At 46.1% G+C, this 17,139-nt stretch overlaps 1 protein-coding gene across 7 annotated transcripts in view; it reads left to right on the forward strand.

Moving 5' to 3' along the window:
- LOC137425312 (phosphoinositide 3-kinase adapter protein 1) overlaps positions 1-17,139 on the forward strand; it is a 118,070-nt gene that overhangs the window by 39,515 nt on the left and 61,416 nt on the right. For 4 of the 7 annotated variants that reach the window (XM_078776527.1, XM_068113612.2, XM_078776525.1 and 1 more), the window contains 2 exons: positions 4,553-4,695; positions 12,452-12,590. In XM_078776527.1, coding sequence (XP_078632653.1) covers positions 4,553-4,695; positions 12,452-12,590 — 282 coding nt within the window. Of the gene's footprint in view, positions 1-4,552; positions 4,696-12,451; positions 12,591-13,439; positions 13,566-17,139 lie in introns of all 7 variants that reach the window. The other 3 variants (XM_068113610.2, XM_068113608.2, XM_068113611.2) reach the window with 1 other exon arrangement.

Below are 17,139 nucleotides of genomic sequence, written 5' to 3' on the forward strand. Positions count from 1 at the left end.
AGTTGTTTGGAATCTTCTGCAATCTCGTGATTGTTTAGTTACAGTCGAATGATTCATTTCAAATTGTTGGGAGATCTTTTTAAATCCCTTCGCAGACTCATAGGCATCTATAACCTTCTTTCTGAAGGCCTCAGAGAGCTCTTTTGATCTAGGCATGGTGACGCCGCACACTTCAACAACAAAGAGCAAACCAAACTAAATATCTGAGGTTTAAATATCACAGGTTCCTCCAAGATCCTCTCTAACGATGTTCTAATCATTTGCACCTGAGCTGGTGCACCTGATTCTAATTTTAGGTATTTGAAGTAGTGATAAATGTAGGGGTGTACTTACTTTTTCCACATGCGAAATTTGCATTTAGGTTTATCTAATTATACAATGAACTACAAAATGTAAATGTTGCATGATATTTGTTATATTATATCACCTTTATCTATCAATATTGTTGAAATGAAGATCAAATAGCTGTATGTTGAAATATGTTGAAAAAGTCAAAACTTTACATGGGGTGTACTTACTTTTTCACGTGACTGTATGTGGTGAGGAGCTCAGAAGTGTCCAGAAAGGACTTCGCACGACGGAGGATGCCCAGTCGGCAACTCGCTTTGGAGGCCAGCTTGGAAATGTGGTTTTCCCAGAAAAGATCATGGCAGATAGTGAGACCCAAAAGCTTGAGTGACAGAATTTCTTCGAGAGGACTATTGAGAAAATAGATGGGAGGGTTGTCCAGTCAGTCTTTTCGGAGAGACAGTAAGAGTGTGAGATTTGTCAGGATTGAAAGACATGTTCCACTTGTTTGACCAGTCTGTGATTTTGTCCAGGTCTGCTGAGAGTGAAGAGGCTGCAGACTGCCGATCTGAGGAATGAGGAATGGAGCAGCAGAGAGTAGAGTCATCAGCAAAGAGATAGAGAGGATTTTCAAGAGAGTCAGAGAGATCATTGATACAACAACAACATGCATTTTAAAGGCCATTTTCCCTACTAGAGCGGGGGTTAGCCTTGCGGTCCCCATGACAATCTTCTCCATTATGCCCTGTTTTCTGCATCTCCCCTTGTTAACCCTCTTGCCCACATTTCTTCTTCGACCATTTTTAGCCAAGTCTTTCTCGGTCTTCCCCATCCTCTACTTCCTTCCACATTCATTTCCATCACTCTTCTCAACCAGTCACTTTCATCCTTCCTCAACACATGACCAAATCATCTCAACCTGTTGCTCTTCACAGCATCCATCACAGGCTCTATTCCCTATCATCTTTCGCAATTCATCATTTAGCTTCCTCTCTCTCAACGATACTTCACACATCCACCGAACCATTCGCATTTCCACCCTTTCCAGCCTTCGTTGCTGCTCTACGTTTATTACCCACGTCTCGCTCCCATAAATCAAAACACTTCTCACACATGCAGCATACACCTTCCCTTCAGCTTCAACGACACCCCCCTCCTCGTCAGCACGCCACTCAGTTCCCGAAACGTCTTCCATGCACATCTCACTCTAGCAACCGTTGCCGAATCTGATCCACCTTCTCCATTCAGCATGTCTCCTAGGTAACAAAATGTTTTCACACCTTCCAGCTTCATGCCATCTCCAAGATCCAACTCAACATTTCCTCCATCTGCAGCTCCCTCTGTGCACACCTTACACGTGAATGTAGCTGCCACACTGGTTAATGACCCTCTCAAACCACTACATTTTTGATGAACCCTCTCAGCGCACATTGTACATTGAATTGAGTTCACTCCGACACCCTTCCTGCACATAGCACATGGCCACTTCCCAGTTCTTTCCACCTCATCACATGCTTTACCACTTGCCGTCACCTTTGTTTTTCCGATATTCACCTTCAGACCTTTCGTCTCCATACATTCCTCTCACTTGTTCATCTTCTCTTTCAGTCCATCCATACTTTCTGCAATCAACACCAGATCATCTGCATACAACAACTCCCACGGTAAACCCTCCTTTACGTTCCGAGCCAGCACCTCCATCACAGCTACAAATAGTAGTGGACTTAGTACCGACTCCTGATGCACTCCCACCTTCACCTCAAACTCACCACTGTTCCCGTCCTTCGTCCTTACAGCTGTGCGTGCTCTTTTGTACATTGCCATCACTACTATGATCAACCATTCCTCCACTCCTAACTTCCTCAATGCCCATGTCACTACTTCACGTGGAACCCTATCGAATGCTTTCTCCAGATCAACAAACCCAAGAAACAACTTCTTCCTCTTCTCCATGTACTTCTCCTGCAACTGCCTCACAATAAAAAGCGTGTCTGTCGTTCCTCTTCCTGGCATAAATCCAAACTGCATTTCGTCAATCTTCACTTTTTTCCTTATCCTCCTCTCCAACACCCTTTCCAATACCTTCATTCCATGCTCCAATAACTTTATCGCTCGATACGAACCACAGTCCAGAGGGTCACCTTTCCCCTTGTATAGAGGGATGAGGGTACTCAGTTCCCAATTCACTGGAATGCGGCCTTCTTTCACCACCAGATTGCAGATCTCTGTCATTCTCTTCACACCCCAATGTCCCGCTGCCTTCAAAATATCTCCCACAACTCCCGTCGGCCCTCCCGCTTTTCTACTCTTCATTGCTTTAATCGCTTCCTCAACTTCCTTCTCGGTTATCTTCTCTGCCGTTCCTAAAACTGGGTTACTCTCTATGTTGCCATCCCATTCATTCTCTGCATTCAACAGTATTTCCATATATCTCTTCCATCTTCCTGTAATTATATCTGGGTCCACAACGATTTGTCCCACTTCATCCTTCAAGCAACTCACCCCCATAACATCACACCTCTCTTTCGCTATCTGCTTTGCAATCCTGAATACCGCTCTCTGACCCTCTTCCAAATCCAAGCGTTCTCCGAACATTTTCCTACATGCCTCCTGCGCCTTTGCTACCTCTTTCTTTGCAGCCTTCTTCGCTGCCTTATAACTTTCATGCTCTTCCTTTTCTGCCCCCGTACCCTTCGCCTTCTGCCACTCCTTGAACTTCTTCCTCTTCTCGTCAATCTTCTTTCCAACTTCATCATCCCACCACCATGTTTCCGAGTGCCTCGGCGGTCCTTTTGTTCATCCACATACCTCACCAACGGCTCCCAACAGCCTATCTTTCATTGACATCCAACCACTTTCAAGCTCAACCACATCATCCTCTACCATACTCAGCCTCACTTTTAATGCCTCCCTCACTGTCACCTCTTTCAACCTCCACAACTTCATTCTCGGTTGGTACTTCACCCGCCGAGCTCTCCTCGCACCTTTCAACCTTATGTCGCAGACAACCAAGTGGTGCTGTGAAACAGCCTCCTCCCCCCGGATCACCTTTGTGTCCCGGAAGTGCCCCCTATCTCGACTACGCATCATCAGGTAGTCAGAGAGATCAGTCATCAGAGAGTTCATTGATGAAGACCAAAAAAAGCACAGGGCCAAGAACACTGCCTTGGGGAACTCCAGCCTTAACAGGAAGGGGAGATGAGAGAAACCCATTCATGGCCACACGTTGACTACGACCAGAGAGGAAGTCTGCAAGCCATGCCTGGAGGTTTCCATGGATACCATACGAGGAGAGTTTGGTGAGCAGAGCGGGGTGCCAGACCATATCGAAGGCACAGGATATGTCAAGGGAGACATCTCTAATTTCCTATTTGGTATTGAGGACCTTCATCCATTGTTGAGACAGCAGAAGCAGCATGTCCAGAGTAGAATGACCTGGTCTGAAACCAAATTGATGATCAGAGATCAAGCCATTGGAGAAAAGGAAGGATTTGATGTCAGAAGCAATGATGGATTCCATGACGTTGCTGATGATTGGGAACAGGGTGATTGGTCTGTGGTTGAAAGGATATCTGTTTCGGCACCTTTTTGTGTGAAGCGGTAATGTTGGCTGATTTCCTAGCTGATGGCAGATGACCTTGAACAAAGGAGAGGGTGAGGAGAACAGAGAGAGGGTGAGATAGAGTGGCAGAGCAGGATTTTAGGACCCGTGGGCTGATGCCGTCAGGTCCAGTTGCAGAATCAGAGTCGAGGATTGACAGAAACTTCTCCACCTTGTCAGGAGAGAAGGACACAGAGTCCAGGAGCAGCTGGGTTTGACTGGGTATGGTGGATACAGAGAGAGAGACGGGTTTGGGACATAAGATTTTGAGGCAAACACATAGTTTAGCAATTCAGCTTTTTCACGTGCGGAGTCAGCTGTGTGGCCGTTTGAGGTAATGGAGGGGATGGAGGGGGAACAAACACCAGAAACCGATTTGACCAGACCCCACCAGGATTTGGAAGAGGGAGACAGGTTTGAGAGTTCTGTTTTGAGAGTAGAGAGATAGTGCTTCCTGGCTCTCCTGAGCATAGACACACACTTGTTCCGAGCGTTGTGAAAGGAAATGAGATTGCCTTCCGTTGTATTAGTCTTCCAATCTTGATATTTATACAGTAATGGAAGATCCATCATACTGCCATGCATATTATGTCAACAACCACAACACCTACCTTCTTCTATACCCCTACTAACACTGTTTATCCCTTTTGTGTATTTTATTAGCAGTTAAACCAGGACAGGTGTGGTTATGCCTCTGGCAAGGAGAGGCTTTGCTTACACAGACAGTCGTCACTTTTACTGATGATCTGCAGGAACTCGAGCATCTACTCAGAAAAGTGACCAATCCAATCTCCTTTATGTGCCAGGTGAGTTTCTCAGAAGTAAAATACAACTATGTCTACAAGGAAATAAATGCAAACGAGAAAGCATTTTAGTTTGTAGCTTTTTTAGCTTTAGCAAAAAGCTTTTTTAGCAGAACGCTACATTTATTTGACGACAATGACTTCCGACTTCTGGGTTCGGAATTATGACGTCATAAAGGCGTAACGTTAATTATTCAACTTCATCCGATTGACATGGGACCAATGCCATTTGACAGCGAATAAAAAATAAATGCTACATTCAATTGACGACAATGACTTCCGACTTCCACGCAGTTTCTGATCGATTTTTCTGATTCTCGATTCTCTGATTTTACATGCTGCAGTTTCTCAATGAAATTTCACTTCATGATTTTCTATTTTCCTCTTTTCATGAGGATTTTCTGCTTTTAGATGACCCAGGCCTAATTCCACGCAGTTTCTGATCAAAATCTCCGAAATGCCCCGAAAAAGGAAGAGCTGCATTGGTCCGAAGACAGCTTCAGCTAAGCGAAAACAGATTGAGAGACAACAGGAGATCGAAGAGGAGCGATCAACCAGGCTCAATGAACAGGCTCATCGGCAACAACAACAGCGAGTAAATGAGACACAAGATAGGCGATCGACCAGGCTTAATGAACGGGCTCATCGGCAACAACAACAGCGAGTAAATGAGACACAAGATGAGCGATCAACCAGGCTTAATGAACAGGCTCATCGGCAACAACAGCGAGTAAATGAGACACAAGATGAGCGATCGACCAGGCTTAATGAACAGGCTCATCGGAAACAACAATAGCGAGTAAATGAGACACAAGATGAGCGATCGACCAGGCTTAATGAAAAGGCACATCGGCAACAACAATTGCGAGTAAATGAGACTGAGGAAGAGTGTGATGCAAGACACGAGGCAAACCGTCACCGCACTGCAGAAGCACGAGCTCGGGCCCGGACACCAAAGAACAAAAGGGAGGCATTCACGTATGACCCGGCTGACCCAACAACTCACACAGACATCGGCCGAATGGACCAAGTCTGCACTCACTGCTCTGCTTACAAGTTCGAAGGAGAGACCAAAGGTGTGTGCTGCAACAATGGGAATGTCGTCCTTGAGCCTTTCCCTGCCCTTCCTCCCTTCCTGAAGGAACTTCTCTCTGGCGAAGGTCTCCTCAGCAAGCACTTCCTTGACAACATTCGAACTTATAATGGCAGTTTTGTGATGATGAGCTTCGGGCATAAGGAAGCTGAAGTACAGGGCTGGAACCCGAGCTTCCGTATCCAAGGTCAAATGTTCCACCGCATTGGCAGCTTGCTCCCGCCTGAAGAAGGTCAGCCAAAGTTCTTACAGGTCTACTTCCTCGACTCACACGCCAAAGAGCTGACTGCCAGGAACCACAGCGGCCTCAAACCACACATCATTGAAATGCTCACAAAGTGGTTCCATGAGAATAACCATCTGGTCCGTGAGCTGAAGACTGCAAGAGATATGCTTGCAGAAGGAGATAACTCGGAAGAGCGCCAGATAATCATCCGCGAAAACAAGCGACCACGTGGTGAGCATGCACGCCACTACAACGCCCAGTCTGCACCAGACGTCGCCATCTTAATGGACAATGAGCCAACAGAACCCAGAAATATTGTCCTTAAACTTCGCGATGGGGCACTCAAAAGGATAAGTGAGCTGCATGCATCTTATGATGCACTACAGTACCCCATAGTGTTCCCATATGGAACGGATGGCTGCACTATTCACCTGGTGGCCAGGACTGCCACTGGAAAAGATGGACAAAAACTCACACAGCTGCAGTACTACAGCTACCACATCATGGTGAGAGAGGGAAATCACATACTGCAGATGCGCCGACTCTTTCAGCAGTTTCTGGTAGATGTATATTCTAAAATCGAGGCAGAGCGACTGGGCTTTATCTGCCGGGAGCAAAAGACCTTACTTGCTGATAACTACGGCAACCTCCGTGACAGTCTCATGGCCAGCGATGGTGACCCTCGCAATGTTGGGCAAAGGGTGGTCCTTCCAGCGACGTACACACGTGGGCCGAGGTGGATGCACGAGAGGCAGAGTGATGCCACGGCCTATGTGCGTTGCATGGGGAGGCCGGACTTCTTTATAACAATGGTAAACAAAACCCCAAATGGGTCGAGGTCCAGCAAAACCTCTTGCCAGGACAAGAAGCTCATGATCGGCCAGACATCATTGCCGGTGTCTTTCGACAAAAGCACAAGAAGCTCATGGAGCTACTAAAGAAGAGAGCTTTTGGGACGATGAGAGCCTTCCTGTACAGTGTACACCATTGAGTACCAGAAGCGTGGTCTTCTTCATGCCCACATCCTCATATGGGTAGCTCCAGAGGACAAAGTCAAGCCCGAAAAAATTGATATGGTCATCAGTGCTGAGATTCCCGACAAGGAACAAGATCCTGAGCTGCACATGATGGTTATGGCACATATGATCCATGGTCCATGCGGAAACCTCAACCAGAACAGCCCTTGCATGAAGGACCGGAAGTGTTCAAAAGATTTCCCAAAGCCATTCCTCCAGAGCACTGAGCAAGGAAATGACAGCTACCCCACATACCGACGTCTGAAGCCAGAAGATGGTGGTTACACTGGGGAGATCAAGATGCGCCAGCAGGGAAAACGGGTGGTGCAGGTAGTCACCAATCAGTGGGTGGTACCCTACAACCCGTTCCTCCTCCGCCAATTCAACTGGCACATCAATGTTGAGATATGCTCCTGCATCAAGAGCATCAAATATATCACAAAGTATGTCACCAAGGGGACCGATCAGGCAGTGTTTGAACTGCAGCGAGCCAATGAGGAGGCCGGAAATCGTCAAGTGGATGAGGTAGCTAGGTTCCAGAATGCACGTTACGTTGGGAGCAGCGAGGCAGTCTGGAGGATCCTAGAGCACCCAATTTCCGAGCTTTTCCCTCCAGTCATTGGCCTAGCTGTCCACCTCGAGAATGGCCAGCGAGTCTACTTCAATATGGACAATGCCATACAGAGGGCAGAGCGACCACCACCAGCCACTACGCTGACTGCCTTCTTCGACCTCTGCAATCATGACGATTTTGCCAAGACCCTCAAATACCACGAGGTGCCCGAGTACTACACGTGGGACAAGACGCACAAGAAGTGGACCCACCGCAAGCGGGGAGAAGTGGTGGTCGAAGGACCACATGCAATACGGAAGACTCCGGCAATTGGCCGCATCTACAGCATCAGTCCGAGACAGGGAGACTGTTACTACGTTCGACTTCTTCTGACTGAAGTATGTGGCCCATCCTCTTTCGCTGCTCTAAGGACAGTGGATGGTCAAGAGTTGTCCTTCCGTGAAGCCTGTCTCGCATTGGGACTCCTGGAAAACGACCAGCACCTCCACCTTGCTATGGATGAGGCAAGCATCAGCCAGTCTGCACCAAACCTCCGGAGTCTCATGGCAGTCATCCTTACCACATGTTTTCCTAGCAATCCACGCACGCTATGGGATAAGTTCCGTGAAATCCTTTCTGAAGACTACCTATTTCAGCACCGTCGCAATGTTGACAATCCCGCTGCTGACTACAACAAGCACATCTACAACCTTGCGCTTTGCTCTCTCGAAGACAAGGTGATCATAATGGGCGGTCGTCATCTCAGTTCGTATGACCTACCTACCCCAGAGAGGAGCACAGAATATAGGCTTGAGAGAGAATACTTCAGGGAAGTCGACTACAACCAAGAGCAGTTGGCTGTCCAAGCTGATGATCTCCAACGGCAAATGACAGATGACCAGCGTGAGGTCTACAATGCAGTCCTTGAACTGGTGCAGCAAGGTAACATCAAAAATGGCAACAAGAGCAGCAACATCATCTTTCTAGATGCACCAGGTGGCACAGGAAAGAGCTTCGTCATCAACACGATTCTGAAGAAAATTCGCTCACGGGGCAAGATTGCTCTTGCTACTGCGTCCAGTGGAATTGCCGCAACACTGCTCCAGGGAGGACGAACGCTGCACAGCACCTTCAAGATCCCACTCGACACGCACTTCAAAGAGCAGCCAACATGCAGCATCAAGCGTGGAACAGCATTGGCCAAGGTCATTAAGGATGCTGCTGTCATCATTGTGGATGAGGCCCCGATGACTCACAAGTCAGCCTATGAAGCTGTAGACCGCACACTACAGGACATCACAGGAGTAAAGAAACCTATGGGAGGAATTCCCACACTGCTCTGCGGAGACTTCCGACAGATCCTCCCAGTGGTCAAGAGTGGTACCAGATCCAACATTGTCAACGCCAGCCTGAAGACGTCCCACCTGTGGCGCCATGTGACTGTCAAGCACCTGACCACCAACATGCAAGCTCACCTGTCTGGTGATGAAGGGGCCACTGACTTTTCTAAGCTGGAAATTGGCAATGGACTGATACCATTTTCGGCCGAACCAGACACGATCGAGATTCCTCCTGAAATAGACAAGGTCGTCTCCACAATGGAGGAGCTGAAGGCTGAAGTCCACCCTTGCTTGACCACAAATGGAGTCCGGTCCGAATGGCTGGCTGAGCGTGCAATTCTTTCTCCGCTGAACACCAATGTCAACCAGCTCAACAACTGGCTCATGGGAGAGTTTCCCGGCGATGAGAGGATCTACAAGTCTGTGGATTGTGCCATCTGTGACGAGGAGGCAGTCATTTACCCTGTTGAGCTTCTCAATTCTCTCGAGCTGTCAGGAATGCCACCACACCTCCTCAAGTTGAAACTCGGTGTGCCCATCATGATCCTGCGAAACATGGAACCACCCAAGACCACCAATGGTACATGCTGCATCATAACTCGCCTACATGCCAATGTCATCGAGGCCACCATCTCCTGTGAACCATACAAAGGAGAGGTCATCCTTCTGCCGAGGATCCCGCTCATTCCGTCAGACTCTGAGCTGCCGTTCCAGTTTCGGAGACTCCAGTTTCCCTGCAAGCCATGCTTTGCGATGATCATCAACAAGGCTCAAGGTCAGACGTACAAGACAATAGGGGTCAACCTCTCTGTCCCCGGCTTCTCACACGGTCAGCTGTATGTGGCTGCCTCTCGGACCGGCAGTGCAGTAAAACTCACCATCCTGGCACCCAACAATCAGACACGCAATGTGGTTTACCCCGAGGCACTCTAGGGCACATATGACGAACGCTTTAAGTTGTGACTATATTTTTTGTATAAGGCACATATTGGACCAGATGCTCTTTCATAGTTTGTAAAAAACGTTATGTTGGAAAAACTTTTTTATCAAAACAGGCGAATCTCCAGAATCGGTGCTTCTAGGCCGACTATCTTCCCATCCAGTCGAAAGAGAATAATGCTGTTTAGTGTTTATATTTTATATAAATTATAGAATATATTTTATACAAAATGTATGTACAAATTTTTTTTTCATGTTTTAGGTCTGTTTGGCTGAAAATTTTCTGATATTAATACCCCCAATCTTAGGCATTGTCGGATATAGTCAGAGCGTTCACCTTTGATTAATGAATTTTAAGAATACTTTCAATTTGCACCCGTCTTAGACGGGTATCCTTGCTAGTACATGTGTATATATATATATATATATATATATATATATATATATATATATATATATATATTATATATACTAGCTTGGCTCGGCTCGCTGCACTCGCCTCACCAAGCATCGATACTGAGGAACGGGCTTATTTTAGCTGAGGCTAATGACTGTACCTGAGTTGCTGTGTTGTCATGATTTTCACCAATCATAATACAAAGAATTACTTTGCACAAATGTATTTGTTATGTTTGTGATATTACATTTTTATAGGCAATTTAGGTTGAAGATTTAGGTTGAATGTTTTTTTTTTCAAGAAAGAACCCCTCTGCACATACATAGGGGAGGGGTAGGTGCAGACTGGAAGTTTGGGACGATTACACCTCACCACCACGTAATTCAAAACACCTCACCACCACGTAATTCAAAACACCTCACCACCACGTGATTCAAAACCACCACAACGTTATTAAAAAGACTTCACAACCACGGAAACAAAAGTTTGAGGGAGTCGTTAAGTGAGAACACAGACACTGCCCAGATGTGTAGATATATAGATAAATGTCTGTACCCGAGTTGCCGTTTTGTCATGGTTTAAACCAATCATAATTCAAACAATTATTTTGCACAAATGTATTTGTAATATACGTGATATCACATTTTATAAACGATTGAAGTTGAAAAAAAAAATTTTTCCCCAAAAAATTCCAAACAAAAATAAAAAAAATTGGAAATTTTTTCAAAATAAATACCCTTAGGACATACCGACGGGAGAGATATGTGCATTCCAGAAGTTTGGTACGATTTCACAAAAGTTTGAGAAAGTATTTCAGTGACAACACAGGACAACACAACACAGCACAGATGCTGCACAGATATATATATATATATATATATATATATATATATATATATATATATATATCTATATATATATATATATATATATATATATATATATATATATATATATATATATATATACACAAAGAATTAAGTTAAGCACCCCCCCCGTTTTTTTACAACCTCGCACATTACAAGTTTGTTGTCGTCAAAACAGTGTAATATACCCATGATATTGCTATATTTTCTGGAGAAGTGATATTATGGTCACATAAAAACATAACAATCATGCCGTTTTCAATATGTTATTCTGAATAATTTAAGGTGAAATTTTTTGGGAATTTTAGGCATATTTTCACCTCAATGTAAGTATGGAGCTATAGGTCCATCACGGACAGTGTGGATGACGTTTATGTTTTCTAACGTACAGTCATTGTTCTGAGAAGACCTCTAGCGATCTTTGCGTCAATAACGTGTGTAGGACCCACGTGATCGGATCACTGACTCAACCAATCACTTTTTTTCACTTTGATCACTCAATTTCATCAATGGATAATTGCTAATGTCATACCAATCATTATTTGATCTCACATACCTTAGAATATATGCCAATGTATACATATACACAAAGAATATATATTAGGGGGTGCTTACCTTAATTCGTTGTGTAGGGGTGCTTAACTTAATTCTTTGTGTATATATATATATCTTATCTATCTATAATTCCAGTAATCTCTGTGTGTTTGTTTGTACGTTTGTACGTTTGTTTGTCTGTGACCGCTGTTTCTCGACAACCACGGGTCCGATATACTTTAAACTTGCCAGGTATATTGCTGGGGACCCGAGGATGTGCCTTTTCAAGGTTTCATATTAATCGGACAATTACTTACCGAGCTATGTCCAAAAAACGATTCAACCAATCAGAGAGCAGCGAGCTATCGCGTGTGCCGAACGTGGCGGACACACTCTGCCTCGGATGGCACATTTGAGAGCGTATTCATTTATTTCACGTTTGCAAACTATGTTGGCGCTATGTTGGCGTTAAACTATGTTTTAAAACTAATAAAAACCCCGGGGGGATTGTCACTGTACTCGCAAGCCGTTCGCCGTTCGCTTTGGCGTTGCGAATGGACCAAAACATTTCATGCACCAAACCATTTCATGTAAAGCGTTCGCCGTTCGCTTTGGCGTTGCGAATGGACCAAAACATTTCATGGACCAAACCATTTCATGTAAATAGAGGGGGGGATATAATTTTAGATATAGATATAGTACGGGCATGCCCTAGTATATATATACACGCGAGTATATTCTCTGCAGACAATTCACAGTGATTTTGAAAGATAATTGTTGACTTCTCTTTCCCAGGCTTTCCAAATTACACCTGGAGATGTGAACACTTTGGACAAACTTCTTACAGATTGTCTTCGAGAAAACATGCCTGTTGGTGGCTTGCATTTATTTGGCATCACTCATTCAGAAGACGAGGAAAACAACAGTTCCCTCAGTAAGATAGAGTCATAATGTATATAAAGTTATTATGATATTGCTACGGTTTTGAGATTGGCACATTGAAGTCATTAAAGGTTAAAGGGTTGCCCCCCATAGTTAGTCACACGAGCAACATAGGCCCATTTGTAGTATAGTTATGTCTTAGTATGTGTAAGAATAGGCCATTTCCCCTCTTAGTGCCTGCGTTGTGTAAAGACAGAAAATAGGCTTTACTTGCCACCGATTTCCCAGCCACCCTAGCCTCGATCCAGTTTGTTAAGCATTGGCTGCCCACTAGTCGAGTAACACGAGGTAGGCCTAAAAAGAGTGGGGCATGCGTTGAGGTCGGGGAGCTGCAGCGGGAGGCGGTAAGAGCCACCAGCCAATCAGGGCTCTAGCGGCATGGCGTGAGAGGGCGTTGTGAGGCGCGTCTGGTGAGTTCGAGAATGTTCGTGGGGCGGGCCTATATAAGTCACTGCGCAACGCCCTTGAAGAGGACTTGACTTGCATCACTAGCGCGGGAGGACTTGAGGGGGTCTGCTCGCACGCAAGGACTTGAGGGGGTTTGCTCGCACGCAGGGACTCGCAAAGGAGAGAGAGAGAGATAAGAGGATTTATCAGCAGGACTTTGATGCAAGAGGATCAGAAGGACTTGTTCAGTGGAGACGTCATTGTGAACTATAACCTCGCAGTATAACGTGCGCGCCCAGGGGAAGAAGGACGAGAAGGACCAGACGCGCCGCTAACGCTTATTGCACTTTTCACCCACGCGAGTAAGCGCGGCCATAGCCGCAAGTGAATAACCGCCAGCCGCGTCAAATTTCGCTCCCGACCAATTCGCCCTGTGATAACTCGCTCCGTTTAGACGACATGCGGAGAGCTCCTGCCTTCACCTACTCCAAGGGACGTGCCGGGGACCGGAGAGAGAGCTGCACGGAAGCCATCCCTGGACGCGCTGGTGGACATCAACCCGCTCATCAGCAACCCCCGTGTGAGTGTGTGTGTGAGACGGGCCCGTTTGTCCTGGGTATTAAGTAAGACTGTATAAGGCTGCTCTGTGTCCCCTTTTTCTTGAATCATTGTGTATAGTGTAAATAAATTCTGTTCTTCCTTTCCAATTCGATCGCCTTTGTGATTTCGCCATTGACTAAGCGTGGTACGAATAAGAACCGCTTGAATCGGGTTCCATCATCATAATAGCGCGAATCACGTGTACGCAACCGCTCGGCGTCTCACCAACACACGTGGTTCGTGCGGTGCTTATTCCCACGCTTCCAGGGCAGCGCGAGTATTTAGGTAATAGCGAATTTGGTCCTAATACCCTATTTCGCGCTGTCCGGAAGGGACGTCATAGGTCCCGGGTCACGCCAGGCCAGTCAAAGACAAGGGGACTAATCCCCCCTTAGTAAGGGGAGAAGGCTGGCGGCAGATCTACAACAATGTACTGGTGTATATGTATGCATAAACACACAGCAGAAGTTGCAGTTTAACTTTGAAATCTTCCAGAGCTTTAGCCTGAGGACCAAGGGGCATGTGCATTACATTGACAAGCATTGTTTGACCATGTACAGTACTTTGGTCCTTGGTGTACAGTGCATGTTCTTAGTTTTGTTGTTTCTTTTAAACTTTTTTCTTAAAAAAACATCTCGATGAAGATGACAGCCAACGTGCCAGAAACACATCCATGGATTGATTCCCTCTCATCTGTGAAGACAATGTCTTTTCAGACTGCACTAGGCCAGGAGTTGCATTTCAACTTTAATATTGTCACATGCTCAGGGCTTCGACCACACACAGTGCACTCAAACCAGAGCCATAGAATGCTTGAGTTTGGCGAACTTAACAATAGGCGCCATGTTGTTACTCAACCTTGTTCTTCCGTTTCCGGTCCCTGGAGCAAGGAAGCGTCTTCGACCTCTGCACTGCAGCAAAAGTTATAGTATTTTTTCCATTCGTGTCTTCGTCAATTTCTACTCGTTTTTTATTGTGCATGTGTTATGTGTTGCAGGGTGTTTTCCAGTTGGAAATGTGTTGATTTGCAATTCTTGCAAACTTTTGTATAATTTAATCGTTTTCTGTCCCACCGTGTGCGCGGCCTGGTTTCTCTCGGCTTCCCTACCCCCATAGGTGTTCTGTGAATTTAAGTTCTTTCCTTCGCTGTATTGCTTATTTCTTAGATTTTCTCTTCTCCCCCTAACTTCCCCGAACATCGACCTCTTGTCTAACGTTTTAAATCTCTTCAAAGTCTCTTCACGTCTCTTCTCGTCACGTCACGTCACGTCTCTTCAAAGCTGTCCATGCGCGCACGCTTTCGAAGTTAAGTAATTTTTCACAATTGTGTTTTTGTCGAAACTGTATCTTTCTTTCGGTGTGTGTAACTATTGGTGTGTCTTTAATAGTATTCTTGGTGTTGGTTTTTCATACCTGTGTACAGAATCGTCGGTTAGTTCGTGTCGCGTATTCTGACGCCTAGTGTAGTACGAGTAGGCTACCGTGTCTGACCTTGGCTTGAGGCTTTGTTTCTGTCTCAGCGGTTCTTTGATTGCGCTCGCAATTACTTTCGGTCTCTATTTTTCACGTTTCACGTTTCTGTCTCTGTTTTCATCTCAACTCAAAAAAAAAAAAAAAAAAAAAAGATTCCCTTCTCTGTTCTTATCTGTTGTTCGTTCTTATTTGTTCGTTGGTTCTTCGACCACGTTGTTCGTGATCACGTGTTCACGTCGTCAAAAAATGTTTCAACTGTCCCCTGAAGAACTGTATTCTGTCATATACTACAACACCTTTTTCTTCTTCTTCTATAAAAGGATGCTTTCGACTTGCTCACCAAATCTATTCATTCCAAAAAAAAATTCCATCTCTTACAGTTACAGTGCCTCTTTCATACATTCCCTAAACTCTCCAGAACTCCACCCCTCCTTCAGCGTCCTCAAACGTATTTTTGACTCGAAGGTCTCAAGAAACTCATTTTGCAAGAAATGTTCGTTTCCCATTAATCGTACATTTTTCAAAATCCAATGTCACCCCTCCCCTCCAAATCTTCCCCATCACCCCTTCCCTCCAAAACTTCCCCATCACCTCTTCCCTCAAAAACTTCCCCATCACCCCTCCCCTTCAAAACCTGCCCATCACCCCTCCCCTTCAAATCCACCCCCTTGCCCCTCCCCTCCAAATATTCCCCATCACCCATCTCTTTCAAATATTCCCCCTTGCCCCTCCCCTCCTAATCTTCCCCATCACCCATCCCTTTCAAATCTTCCCCCTTGCCCCTCCCCTCCAAATCTTACCCATCACCCATCCCTTTCAGATCTCCCCCCTTGCCCCTTCCCTCCTAAACTCCCCCCACACCCCTCCCCTCCGAGACCTTCCCTCACTCCTCCCCTCCTAGACTCCCCTCTCACCGCTCCTCCTCAAAGCGTCCTCCCCGCTTCTTCCCCCTTCCAACTTTCACCTTCATCTCCCTCAACCTTCTGCCTCACTCTTCCCCCTCCTCAAATAACACCTCACTGCACCTCACCCAATCACCATCAAACCTTTTGTCCGCCCCATTCTTCCCTTTCTCCAAGCTATTCTGAAATCTCTGACACACCTTCAACAGCTCTCCCTACCTCTTCCTCCTCTTCCACATCTTACCCTACCGCTCCCCCCCCCCCCCTTGTTCTGTATCCGATGCTCCCCCTTCCTCTTCTTTAACAGTATGGACCTCAAACATCCGGGGCCTTCGCTCAAACTTGACTGATCTCTCCATACAGGTTGCTTCTGACAAACCAGACGTGATCTGCTTAACAGAAACTTTCCTCTTTCATGATGTCTCTGATTCCTTGGTATCTCTCCCAGGTTACTCCCTCCTCCGGTATGATAGACCTGAGCCTCATCCTGGAGGGGGGGTTGCTATCTTTATAAAAAACTCTCTTCCTCACTCGCCCTGCAATGCCCTCTCTCCACCTCACCCCCAGGAATACCTTTGGCTACGGCTTCCCCTTCGCTCCCACCTTTTGTTCATATGTGTGTTGTACCGTCCACCAAACAGTGATGACTCCATCTACATCTCGCTGTCTGAGAATATGGACCAACTTCTATCCACCCATCCCAACTCTCTCTTCCTCATATGTGGTGATTTCAACTGTCACCATGCCAGTTGGCTGGGTGTGGGTACCTCTCTCACCAGCCATGGCTCTTCAGCAAAGGACTTCTGTGACTCACTGGGACTGACACAATCTGTCAATTTCGCGACCCGGATTTCAGTCAACGGAGCATCTTCTCTTCTGGACTTGGTTATGACTAACTTCCCTGAAAATGTCTGCTGCCCTTCTTCTGCTCCAAACGGCTCATCTGATCATGTGCTTGTTAAAGTGGACATCTCTCTGACCATTCTCAGAGAGCCTCCTCAGCGTCGGCGAGTCTGGCATTTCACTCAGGCCAACTGGCACGGTCTTCAAGCAGCCATCAATCATCTGGACTGGTCTCCCATCTCTACCGCCTCTGACATCAACTCATCCTGGGAATTCTTCCAAAGTAAATTGCTCTCTCTCATGCACAGATTTATCCCATCTCGTCTTCAGTTGTCA

The sequence above is a fragment of the Myxine glutinosa genome, chromosome 4 (assembly GCF_964187855.1).
Source record: "Myxine glutinosa chromosome 4, kmMyxGlut1.1, whole genome shotgun sequence".
NCBI lineage: Eukaryota > Metazoa > Chordata > Myxini > Myxiniformes > Myxinidae > Myxine > Myxine glutinosa.